Source organism: Dicentrarchus labrax, unplaced genomic scaffold, assembly GCF_905237075.1.
Source record: "Dicentrarchus labrax unplaced genomic scaffold, dlabrax2021, whole genome shotgun sequence".
Classification (NCBI taxonomy): Eukaryota; Metazoa; Chordata; class Actinopteri; family Moronidae; genus Dicentrarchus; species Dicentrarchus labrax.
The window spans coordinates 4,926,382-4,940,185 of record NW_026136707.1 but is presented as its reverse complement, the minus strand read 5'-3'; the positions used below and the strand labels follow the sequence as shown (position 1 = coordinate 4,940,185).

At 40.5% G+C, this 13,804-nt stretch overlaps 1 protein-coding gene across 1 annotated transcript in view; it reads right to left on the bottom strand.

Moving 5' to 3' along the window:
• Positions 1-13,530, bottom strand: part of LOC127367327 (lamin-A) — a 30,277-nt gene extending 16,747 nt beyond the window's left edge. The window contains exons 1-2 of the mRNA XM_051407085.1: positions 13,385-13,530; positions 11,277-11,665 (exon numbers count right to left, since the gene is read on the bottom strand). Of these exons, the coding sequence (XP_051263045.1) occupies positions 11,277-11,620 (344 nt within the window). The 5' untranslated portion in view covers positions 11,621-11,665; positions 13,385-13,530. The remainder of the gene's footprint in view (positions 1-11,276; positions 11,666-13,384) is intronic.
• Positions 13,531-13,804: the final 274 nt, after the last annotated feature.

The window sequence follows — 13,804 nt, the reverse complement described above, 5'->3', positions numbered from 1 at the left end:
CACCCCGTCTGGCAGGCATGTGTGGGCACGTGTGGGTGGGGTTTCCCTGATGACTCACTATTCAAACACTGAGCAGAGGAAAAAAAGGGGGTTCTCCCGAATTCCCTATAGATTGTCTAAAATGTTCCTTTCGCCAATTATAGCTGGCCTTTGCTCTTTCCATCCTCACTACATTTAGTTTGGCCATTCACAAAGCTGCTTTATGTGTGGAACACTGGAGGGAAAAGGTGACTAAGAGGAAGGTTGTTGAATAATAGGGATGTAGTAAACAAACACCCAGACCCAGAAATAGCATCAGGAAAACGTGTTTGAGTACAATGCAATACTGAGTTAATGGTCTTAATTTTTTATTTATTTATCAATTAATCATTTAATAAAAAAAAACAAAAAACGAATTGAACCTAATAATAAGAAAAACATTTTCCCAGAGGCCAAAGTGACGTCTTCAAATTGCTTATTTTGGCTAATCAATCATATCTAATCAAGGTATTTAATCTTAAGAGGCCCAGATAAAGTCCTCCTACCGGTCGTATCCTTACTCCGCTTTGACAAATCATACATAAAATCCCACCATCTGTGCTACAGTTTTTATTTTGTAATAGTGAAACTGTAAAGCCAAAAATGGAAAATTACAATTACTTATTAAATACAATAATTTTTCGGACAAAAAAAAAAAAAAAAAGGTAAACTTCCAATAGTTCCCTTTTAGAAGAGACCAGGGACAGGACCCTAATTAAACAGCAACTATATTGTATTTTGTGCACAATAACTAACTCATATATAACTGATATATAACAGAAATGTTTTTGTTTTTTTTATTAATACAACAATTTATTGTTTTCCGATTCATTTTCAGTCCATTAACATGACACACTTTGACCTGTAGATAAAAGACGTACTAAAAAGGTCTGCAGACGACCTCTAAGAAGCGCTGTTGAACTAAGAGCGAACAAAATTAAAATTGACACGTTTAGTAGGTAAGAGTTGGTTCACACACTCTTAGATAAACAGAGATGTGAGGAGTGTCAACCAGAATCTCAACAATGCAAAATGCTAAAGACACTTAGGCCTGCTAGTTCAAGTCAACTGTGCTTTTCCACGTCTGTTGTGCAACTCAAACTAAAAATATGCAGTAAAATAATCATTACAGGCTGGCACATGACTGTTTCTTGCATCTCTTCAGGGAAGAAGAACACAAAAACAGGGATTGTGTGTTTATATGCGTGTGTGATAAATCACCAGAAACTGACAACAACGCAGCCTTTGCCAGGGGCCACCCGTACACATCCACATGTGGCAGATGGGAACAGAGTTCCTAGTGTTTTCAGTCTTAAAGCAGAGAAAATGCCGACCGTGTCTGATAGGTTTCAGGGAGTTTACTTCTGACGAGACAACCCCGGACGGAGGGGGGAGACAGAGAGGGGAGGAAATGTTCTTTCATGTCAAACTCATGGTTTTGTTTAAGCTGTCACCAAAACAAACTCTGCAAACTGAAAAGAATTATATGTACTCTTTGTCCCATTCATGCCTGCGAAAATTTGCATTTGTTAATGCAGTTCTTCAAACACGGTGTTAGTCAATGAGGGAAGAAAGAGAAAGGTGTGTAGAAAATGTGTGTGTGTGTGTCACAGACACCAACAGGGGTATGAAACAGCCCTTGTTCCTCCCTGGATGATTAGTTGATGATTCATCAGGGAATGAGTCAGACGGCGGTTGCCTGGATGTCGTTGTGTTAGTTTATAAGTCACTTTTCACTGGTACTGAATCAGATTATACTCAGTGATAAAGAGAAAATACCAAGGTGACACTTTGCCCCTTCATTTTTACAGGTTTGTAAAACAAAGATCACAGATAAGGAATTTCAGGAAATTAAGATAAGACTTGGTACTTTGCCCACTATCAGTTTCCTGTTCATCATCTTCAAAAAAATCTTGCTCAGACCTGAAAAACCTTCACGTGTACAATTCCAAGTAAATGACAACTAAAAATAAACCAATTATAAATGAATGCAACCTCGCTGAGCCTGCAGGCACTAAAATAATTTTGCATCATTTTTGACATCAGGTTCAACTTCATTACCAGAACACTTTTGGTTTAAGTAAAGAATAATATCTTGCTACCAGGAGAGACGAGCACTGACGCTCTGCATGTATGCGGCGCTGCACATTAATTGTACTTCTTAACTTGGCAGTTCACACATCATTCTAATTGGAACAGTGTTTCAATTTGCAGTTTAATTCTCATTTGCATTAATAAGAAATCTCCCTAGTGTATCACCACCCTCACTTATGCTCCATGTAGTAACAACAGATTGCGTTCTAGCCCCCTCCAATGAGGCACAGCGCTCTTTCCAGCTGCACTGAGTTACAATGAAAGCTCCATGGGTAGAAAATTGAGTGCTGCTCATGTTAGCTTTAAGCTACACGAAACCCATGTGGCGTTTATGAGACTGTTTGAGTTTCGGTCAGCATTATTCAGCTTGTGCTAGCCTATGAGGAAAAAAAGGATTTGATGCTTGGAGGGTTACCAAGTTGTGGTGGTTGTGGGACGAGCCTGACGATTTGGTGCTCTCACGCAAAGGGGACTGGCTTTGAATACAGGAAACACGAGAGAGAGCTCACTGCTGAGTATGCAGGAGAAATGTGTTCTTGTAGCTCATATTCAGAGCAGAAGGCTGGTTTTGCATCAGGACAATTCATGTAGTGCCAGGTGAGCTGTAAAACACTGACAATGACGCGGAATTGACTTTCCTATGCTTTCCTGTGATTGTCTAGACTCTGGCACTCCGTGTTCTCTGTGGCAAACCCCACCCATCTGGCAAACTATTTTCCAAATACTTGATGAGCAAGAAGAGCGTGCATGTAATTGTGGAAAAACACCAATTGTTTTATTTTAAGGAAACTAGCATCGGTTGTGCGTAACAAACACACACAGCAGTACTCACAGTATCTCAGAAATATACAGGTGATGAAGATTTTAAATGAAACTAATCAGCATCTCCAGTGATTTTACCAAAGTACAACAAAAGACTACAGTGCTGTAACTTATGTAGAACCACATCAAGACTTAAAACTTGGCTCTTCATCACATTTCCTCAGTCCAAATAAACAAGAACAATAGTTAATGCAGAACATCTGAGATGAAGTTGAAAGAGCTCCTTCACAAACTCCATGCCCTGTTTAGATTATATAGTAGAACTGCTCCAAACACAGTAAATGAGCTTTTGCAGGTCTGGAAACCGAACAATTGTTACATAACGAACCAGATGGGCCAGGAACGGTTGAGGTTACAGTGCACCCACCTTTCCCATGTCCCAATTGGATGGTCCTTGGGCAGAAAGAGCGAGCAAGTAAGAGAAAGAAAGAGAGAGAGACTCTGTGGAGTCCCACCATCTTAGAGTGATTTACCCTGACCATGTGCGAGTGAGTCATCAAGGGGTTGGCTGGCTCTAAAGGCTCTATGGAAACTCTAATTCTATAAACTCCACTCTCTCTGTCTCACACACACACACACACACACACACACACACACACAATACAGCAGCCTGCCAAAACCTCCATTCTGTACAAAGTTCTGGTCCGCTGAAGTCCAAGACCAACTCTCTCATTACTTGCACACCAATAAACCAAACCGATGCTTCCATACAGCAGCCATCCAGCATATTTACAGGCCTGCCACATCTGTTTTCCATTGCAAAGTATTCTGTTTGAACAAATAGTCACCAGACCAGCCAGCCATACTCTCACCAGGCCTTATAGCACCTCATGATATTATCTACAGGACATCTGCGCGAAGACAGAAACCTTTAGAAAAAACGTGGAACCTCTAGTGCTGCTGTGAATAAACAGAACATCTCTGGGGAAAAAAAGACGCAATCTTGAGCTCTGGGAAATTGTGCATTTTTCACGATACTGTAACATTGTAAGAACAAAATAATCAGCAGATTAACTGATAATGAGAATAATTATTTGCAGCCATAATCTGTTCGTATTAACATGAATTTTAGCTTTCTTATTCATGACATTATGGAAAACAAACGTCCATTACTCCTTTAGTTTTAGTTAGTTAGTTATTCTCTAGCTTTCAGTATATGTGGTTGAACAGGAGCAGATTTACTGTTGCTGTGTAATGTCACAAAGCAATGCAAATTACTATTATCCTTCTTATAGGCAAAGGGCCAGAAAATATTCTTTTTTTGCCCTTTTGAACAAGTTATTCAGTGAAGAGTGTCTTCAATGTTGTGACTCTTAGAAAGAGTGAGCCAATTTACATCGCTGCTGGATGACACCCAAAATCACGGCCTCTTCTCTGAGCACTTATCTGCCCTGGCGTGACTCAATGTGACAGACAATTGTCTGCTGTCACATAATACAAGCTGAGATCATCGTAGGGGAACACAGGGTTTCCCCCCTGAGGCAGCAAGGAGAACAGACGAGAATGTGATCAAACGGCATGACAAAAGATGTACAGCGGCGCGATGAAATCTGCCGCTGGTGGTGGATGGTAGTTTGTTTCCCCCGTTTCTGGCCTCAGGAAGCGGGGCTCATGATGCTGAGCTTGAAAATGCTAATGTTCTGAAGAACTAATTTGAGAGTTTGTTTAATTTTGTTAATTTTTTTTTTTGCCAAATTCAAACCTGAGAGGGTGCCAATGACAATGAGCCATTTGAGAAAGACAGACATTTCTCACAGTAGATATTCTGACTGATGTCATGAAAAACACAAGTGTAATTAACAACATGAATAAAGGCAGCTCCGGCTTCTTATAGCGTGCATGCTGGCTCATCTGCAGACTTACTGGGATACTTACATGGAATGAAGCCATTTTTAATTAAATTAGTTCTACCGGTGCTTTTCCTGATATGGCAAGTCAAAACATCTGCTGTGAAAAGGTGCAATGATTATTGAGGCTGAGGGATACGGTGAAACATTCAATTATAAGTTAAGTGGTCAGACTTTGAGCTGAGTGAGTGTTAAAACATAAAAAACCTGTCAAGTTGGGTACTTTTGACTTTTAAACAATGATATACCACCATGGCAGTTACAGACTTTGTTCCTCCGTTACATAAAGTTTGAACAAGGCTGTATAATCAGTTTCACTTCAGATTTCGGAAGGAAGGTGTGTACAGTATAATACGCCATAGTTTAGACTAGATTAGATTTTATTCTGAAGCTATAACATAATCATGATATTTTTTACTCACTTCTTGTACAGCTGAAAACAAATTGATTCATCCTTAAACAGAAAATGTTCTATGAGAAATATACGTATTCTCAGGTTAAAGGTTCTAAAATGCGTAGATTTGCTGCTTTTTTAAAAAATCTTTTATGATATTAAATTGACACTTTTTTTTTTTTACTACTGCCTAATATTTTTGAAATCAAGCAATAATTGAAAAAGTATTCTGAAGATGTATAAATAGTGAAATTAATCATTGGGTACTGTCCTAATTTCTGGTTCCTGGAATGTATTAGAAAATTTGAGTTGGAACTACCAATAAATTAGGTATTTTTATTAAAATAAGAATGATGTAATTGAGTTTATATGACTTTGGTTGTTTACAACTGATTTCTTATTCAGTATAATGAAAGTCCCTTAGCAGAGTTAGTCTGAGATGATCAAGTACATAGTCAGAGGTACTTTTCCAATCACTAAGAAAGTAAGAAGATGGTATAATGATGCACTCTTCATCAGACCACTGAAAGAAAGTTTCACTTTCACACTAAAAAAAACCACAGCAAGGCATTTGAAAAGCTGCCTGAGCAGAAGTGGAGTGCAGGCTTGCTCTTGTCCATTTTAGGAAGAGACTTTGAACACAATCATTCTATCTCAACAAACTTGACAAGTGCAGCTTGAATGAGTCCTCCTGTTAAACATTACACGGCCCAATAATATCACAGATGTAGATAGATAAATAGATAGATACTTTATTTAACCCGAGGGAAATCCAAGAATGAATATGACACCTTATTTTTAAATGTGTAATGCACTGAAAGTTTCCCTCGAGTTAAACATAGAAACTTTACTCACTGAAACAATGACTAATATTAGACCACTTCTTATGACGTACAACTCCAGAAACACTCCGTCATGTGCTCCCCCTTTAACTTCCCCTTTGTACTCACAGAATACAGGTTGTCAAGACAATAGAAAGATGTAATGTTTATCACATTGTATGCGTTGCTTAGTATGTGCAGTCTGTTTCCTCAGTACCATAAATATCATTGCCCACTGGGTAGTTCTGAATTGACAATAAAGATATGTGACATGTTGCACGAGGCAAATTAGGTCCCCAGATAGTAACAAGTAAAGGTCAGAATACAGCTTTACATCTAAATGGGCTATTATGAGGAAATGTACTTCATGGCTAAACAAAAACTAAATCAAAGAGAATTGTGGGTGGTATACAGGCAACACAAGCAAATAAGTGATATCACTGCCATACAGCAAAATGGGTCATACTTTATACAAACACTGAAAGCAAGTATTCCAAAACAAGGAAATGGGAATGTGTTGTATGATAAGTGCACTTCCTGCCTTCCTAGTCGTGCTGTGAAAGCCACAAGTTGGCATCAATGCTGCAGATCAGCCCATGAACAAAGTATAAGAACATGTACAATATAGCATTTGATCTTTGTATTATGTTGAGTTTCCATCTGTGTTGGACATGTTCTGCCACGTTTCGTCTACTGCAGCACTTTTATCTAATCCATGTTTTTAACAAAAACAAACAGACTGACTGCAAGAAAATCTGTCTGAGCTTCATCTACCTGCTGCCACACCCTAAACCACACTGTGCCAACAGGCAGGGCGAACTCAGCCCAGGTAAATCCGTGCTTTTATCTATTCAAAGTAGACTGGATCCGGAAAAGGGAATGGCTGTTTACTTTTCAACCTCTACAGTTGAGTCTCATCCTTATCAGACCAACATTTGAAGAAGTTCAAAGTTTAGTACAGTTTTTTAAAAAAAGGCGCGTTTAGACAGCAGGTATACAAACACATGCATGCCACATATAAAACTAAATTAATATAGTTAACTCGAGCTGCAACCAATGATTTTCAATTATTATTATTATTATTATTATTATTATTATTATTATTATTATTATTAATAATAATAATAATAATAATAATAATAAATAATTAATAATAATAATAATAAATCTTAATACCCCAGAACACTACATAAATTAGCAATTGTTTTACATGTAAAAGGGTGGAAGCAGGGGGTTTTGGGCATTTTTGGTTTAAAAAATGATTTAATTAATTAGATGATAATCAAAATAGTTGCTGATAAATGTTCTGTCGATGAATTTATCGACTAATAAGCTCTATAGTTCACATGAGTGCATGTCTTTAGCAAAAAAAAAAACATGGGTAGAGCTAACTGTAACATGATATCAACAGAGCGGAGATAAACCTCTTCGCTCATCTGTCTGGGTGGGGCATTAGGGAAGGAGTTAGAGAGCGAGTCGTGCCGGTGACACTGAGGAGCCAGTTCTCCCACACAGGCTCATGTTTCACAGCCAGCGGCACGGCTGGAGGTTAGACTGGGCACGAGACACCAGACAGCCGCACTATTTCAGTATTAAAGGAAAAGATGACTAAACGAGACCTTTACAAACCTGCGAACACTGTTCTGTAGCTCCCGCTGTAGCTCGGGGACTTGTATCTTGTGTTTTCTGACCCGTTTCTGTTTCTCAACTTGTTTTCCTAGGCTCCAAGCTTTAGGTTTAGACTTTATTTTACAGCACTACATTCCACCTACACCTGGTTTTGTCTACAGTTTTGAATTATTTACAAGTCAAATAGTGCTGTTGGGAGAAGGGTTGGCATTCTGGCGCAACAGCTTGGGGTTCTGCCTTCAGGGGGGGAGCATGTGTTTGTTGCAGTTATGCATACAAAGATGTGTGTGTGTGTGTGTGTGTGTGTGTGTGTGTGTGTGTGTGTGTGTGTGTGTAAGAGACGCAGTGTCATGCCGTTGGGCTAAACAGGTGTGTCCGGTCAACTGAAATGCAGTGACGGCTCCACCTGCTGCCATGCATTCTGTCAAATTTGAGAGGACTAACCAAGGACATTAACAAGAAGTCAACATGTTGTGAGACGTAGTTGTCCAGTGTTTGTTGTGCCACCGTCTGCTGCTGTCGCCACCTGAAGCTCAGCATAGTGACCGGTCAAAACAGTCCGTACGGTGTGTATTAATAAACCTGACTTCCCGTTCCAGTGAGTCTACAGTCAGCCCATTCCAAAGGCCATGAAAAACCTCTGAGTCACCACCCGTCACACGGCCGAGCCAAGATTCCAAGAGCCAGAGCACCATGGCAACCAAACATCAAACACTCGGGCTAAAGTATAGCAGATAAAGCCGGCCCGGGCCGGACTGAGCGATTCTTTTCCACCACACACACGCATCAAAAGGATCTGCTTCCTTTTGAAAACAATATTGCAGAGGGAGCCGTTGCTACTTTTCTTGCCTGGTAGCTGGACAACTAAAAAGAAGCACAATGACATGGGGGACGTTGTGGAGGTGAATACAAAATGTAATAATACTGGCTTTTTCTTTTTTCCCAGAGCTCACCACAAAGTCAACATCCACCTTCAGTAAGAGCAAATTTACAAACCATAGATTGACGGGCTGGGTGAACAGCGTTGCAACTGACACCACAGTGAAGGTCAGCACCCAAATACACATCTGCAGAGTACAAATGAGTCACATTAAAAGCACATTTCCTGCAGAATGTTTTCTTTAAATCAATCTTTCCAAAAGCAACTCAGAGCCACGCCCACTGAGTTTTGCATTCATTCACTTGGATATGCTTCAAAGTTCGCATTCAACAGTAAAGTCAACTTAGTGATAACACACACAATACAATAGTGTGAACTGGGGCAAAGCACTCCCTGCCATGTGCGTTCCTACTGTATTTGCTGTCAACACCGACAATATGCCGCCTTCTTGAAATTCACCTTGTTAAAAAAGCATGTGTTGAATGTCTATCTCTATATTCTCTCCTCTACTCTCTAAAAAGGAAATTTGTCTGCAACTAATACAGACTGTAGAGGAGCAAATGTAGCCTGACAAGTAAATGTACTGCAGGAATACAAATACTATACGTTTAGTAGTTTGATTTTCTCAGACCCTTCTTAACCAAGGGGCACTTTGCCAAGACGTTGACACATTCCTTGGGCAGCCACCACTGGCGGAGCCCTACGGCAGGAGACTGTTCTGCAGTCATCCGGCTACATAGCTGAAATCAAATCTGAGGAGATCACAGTCATCAAACTCTGTCAACCTGCAGGTGAAACTGCTTCATACATTCAGTAAACATCCTAAAAAAAGATAGAAATAATTAAATTATACAGAATTATCTGCTGTTAACTCACAATGCACAATACCTGAAGTAAATCATTTATTACCCTCTACCCTCACTCAGGTCTGATGACTTTTATATGACTTTCTATTAGTTAAATATTAACTTTATTGATGCAATTGACTACTACAAGAGCATCACATTTAACACATATGTGGTTATGTGAAACACATACAGTGTTTCTCTTGCTCATAATGAATAGATAAGAGTTTTACATTGTTGGTACAACTCCATGTTTCTCAACCCATGATCTGCTCACGAACAGCCAGAGCACGTTTAATCATTCATGCTGCCGGGATTTTGACTTGGCGAGGAAAAATGATCATATTTCAGCGATCTTGGCTTCCTCACACTGGCTACCTGTTGCTTTCAGAATTGATTTCAAGTTATTATTGATTATTTACAAAGCCCTGAGAGGCTTCACTCACGCTATTCATCAGATCTTTTATTGCCCTATGTCTCTTCCCGCTCCCTGAGATCCTTACATATGTCATTCTTGGTTGTTCCAAGGTCCAGATTGATACACAAAAGTTATGGAGCTTTTGCAGTCAGGGCTCTTAGACTTTGAAATGATCTGCTTGAGGAGACCAGGGCTGTCTGTCTCGTCTTTTAAATCACTTTTTTCAATTTGCTTATGGGTGATTTCATTTATGAATTATAAACATTTTAGTTCATTTTGCTCTGTGTTTTATAATGTGTTCATTTTGATCTGTCTGCTTTTAGTTATTCTCATTGTGTTTTAAATGTGTTCTGTTATTATTGTAAAGCACTATATTTCATTATTTTGTTTATGATTAAAATTATTATTATTATCTAACATTAAAAGTGCAACAGACTACAGATGTGAATTCTAAACCTTTGTCCATAGTGTCAATATCTCATACAGCTTTAAGCATCTGAGTTGTGTCAAACGTAGTAATGAAAGACTTTCTGTCATTAGGGCAATAATTCTACCTCAACAGTACAGACTGTGTATGTTAAAGGTGGAGCCCGTTTGACTGAAGGTGTGTAATTTCCACCTCCCCTGGGGTTAAAGTGACAAAACTGTTCTTGCTAAGTCATACAAACTTAACCACCAGGAATGTCATCTACAGTGTTAATGTCGGGTATGGCTCCACACTGCATTCCTCATAGGAAATGAGGCTGTTGCACCACCTGAGTTGTGCTGAACAACAGCAGGTGTTAACTGGAGGCATCACAGCACAAAAGGTAAAATTACAGCATTCAGATCCACATGTTCAGTTGTTTTGACTGCGACGCCGCCTTAACCACTGCTATGTAATGTTTTGGAAACATATTAACATTTTACGATGTCAGTTAAAAAGAACACAAACGCAAGAGCAAACCTGCACCGGCTGATGTGCCACAGCAAGTACAGGGACCTAACATACCGCGATGCCATAACATTGTCATCATAACTGATAAATTACTCAATATTCTTATCTCACCTTTGTGGCTTAACTTCAAAAGAATGATTTATCTGAATCATCATCTTGTACTATACCACAGGCATGATTTGCCTATAATCTGACAAGCCCCTAATTCCCGGACTAAGAAGCACAGGAGTATTCCCAAGTTACTGTGGGATCACTTGCCAAAAAAACTGGGAATTCCCACCACAAAGGAACCAGACAACAGCAAATAAATGTTATGTCATCAATACTGCAGCACAACTTTAAAGATGTATTTATGGTTGTTTTGATGAAAGCCTGTTTTATTCTCTTGCATTGTGAGTGAAAAATAACAAAACAGTAACTGAATGTTGTATGTACTGTATGTGTATAATATATTATCATATACTATAAATACGATAACATGTACTGTATGTGTAGCCACACCCACTCTGACATCACTACTATAACAAAACCACTCCCTTTCAAGCTCCACCCTCCCACATGCTCCTCCTACCTGGTTTTAAGCTCCTTGTGCTCCTCCTTGATCTTGCTCAGATCCAGCTGCAGGCGTGCTCGCTCCTTGGCCACCTGGTCCAGGGTCTTGCGGGCGTCGGCCAGCTCTGCCTCATAGGCCGACTTCATGCCCGACACATCGCGGGTGACTGAGGACTCAGACTCAGTGATGCGTAGTCGCAGGCCAGCGTTCTCCATCTCCAGCGAGCGCACCTTGTCGATGTAGACAGCCAGTCGATCATTGAGGTTGCACAGGTCCTCCTTCTCCTGCAGCCTGGTGATGCGGGCCGGGGAGACGCCAGCGGTGCCACCGCGGCTGGTGCGTTTCTGGCTCGGGGTTTCCATGGTAATAATGGCTCAGCAAGAGGTGCAGAGGGGGTGAGTCACTGGCTGTGGGGGAGGAGGGCAAGGGAAGAAGAGTTAATGAAAACCACAGTATCTGGGCTCCCTTCCCTAGAAACACAGTGCACCAAATCACAGGCTGAATCACACATTAAACTTTAATGCAGTTTATACTGAAGAAATGTTCCAGTCTTGCATAACCATGATACTTGTTTGGGCAGCCTGCCTTCAGTGCTGGGTCTGCTCATAGTTCTGCATCATAATGTATCCCAGGATCCTTTTTCCACAGTCAGTAAGCACATCTATAAAACTTAATTAATAACCATCCTCTACTGTATTTGCATTGTATGAATGTGTGAAAGTAATTTGGTTCTTGTTTTTTAGGACTTCAGATTTTTAGGATACAAAACCCCTGTTATTTTATAAAAAGGAAGCATTACAGTTTTCCTGCCCTTTTCCTGCTTGTAGTGCTCCTGATAACAGCCCTTATTCACGCTGATATTTTCACTGCAGAGCGTAACACACTGTCATAACACACACCTTGTTGTAGGAGTAGTTAAGCTACTTTATGCAGTTCGCTCCTGAGCAAACAAATTTTCCCACAAGCACCAACCCGACCTTCGGCTTGCACACACAAGGCAATTAAACACTGTTATAATTGCTCTTAAAATATGCAGCTGCAGCCAGGGACACCAAAATAAATAAAAACACATCCCTCCTTCTCTGCTCTCCGGAGTTTTGGGTAAAATGGAGGCAAACCACAATTGCTTCCACTAGTTTACCGAGATCAGCATGTTCTGCAGTGATCATTTCGCCCACAGCACCAACATAATACCAAAGTGTTGAGTCATAGCATAAACAAATGCTGCAGGATGCCCTGATAAGGACATACATCCACTTTGCGCCTGTTTGGATGTGTGCTAACAGTGAATTGAATTAAAGGTCGCCGCATTACAGGCATCTGTCACTGAAGATACAATCCAAAATTGTATTTTTAAAATATTCTAATATTATATTTTAGGGTAGATTTGAAAATAAGAGAGGGAAAAAAAAGAAATTTTGCCCTTTGAAATCTTTAATTGGCAATGCTTAAAAAAAATCCAATTATGGTCAAAGTTATGGTCGAGTCAGCAATATTAATAAATGTATCAGTATTGTTTTTATCAACTGTGGCCAAACAGGTGTAACTTAAGAACTATTATATTCCTCAGCAGCTGCTCCACTCACAACCCAACCACCCTTTCCCAGTGAATGGCGGGAAAGCATACTCCAAATTTGGTTCAGCAGTGGGCGGATGCACCAAACTTTGCCATCCATCCTCTCACCGCCCATTACCAAAAGTGCACCCAAGGACATGCACGCCCATGTGGGTGGGATGGAGCACACACACACATGTACATGATACGTACACACGCCCACAGAGCAGACCCATTTACTCACACAAGTACTCTCTGCACTAACTTTGAATAAATGAAGCATCCATTTAAGCTCCCAAAATGTGCCGAGCATTAACAGGTGCTGTCTGATGTTCCACTCTTCAACAGAAGCAGGCAGTGAAATCAGCTACAACTTTTTAAAAGTTATGAAAAGTTATTCCACACCACTCCCTGAATAAATGAAATTGAAAATAACTTTGATCTGCTGAACAAGTTAAAGCACCATACTATGACCACATTATTTACACAACAGTGGCTCTTTCTGGCAGAGTAACCAACATAAAATGTCTCACAGGGAGACAAGAATCTGAGGAAACTCTGTGAACCTTACCTCAGTTGTTTGAGAACCTCTCGACTGCGTAGAGAAGAGGATCCGTTGAATAATGCAGTCTTGCTCTCTGCTAGTGGGTGTGTGTGCCTTTGGCTCGTGCCCTGAACTGCTTTCCTAGCTGTCGCTCACTGCACATGTACCTACTGCTGAAGAGAGAGAGAGAAGGGGCGGGAGCACAAGAGAAGGGAGGGTGGGGCGGTGAGGAGGAGTCAGGGTAGACAGACTTTTTGTGTGTGTGTGTGTGTGTGTGTGTGTGTGTGTGTGTGTGTGTGAGTGAGTGAGTGAGTGAGTGAGTGAGTGAGTGAGTGAGTGAGTGAGAGAGTGTGGACACACACAGTGCAGCTGCTGAGCGTTATCTCTCCCTGCACTGGCCCTATCTTTTCCTTTCTCCTTTCATTTCACTCAGACAGAGCTCTCGCA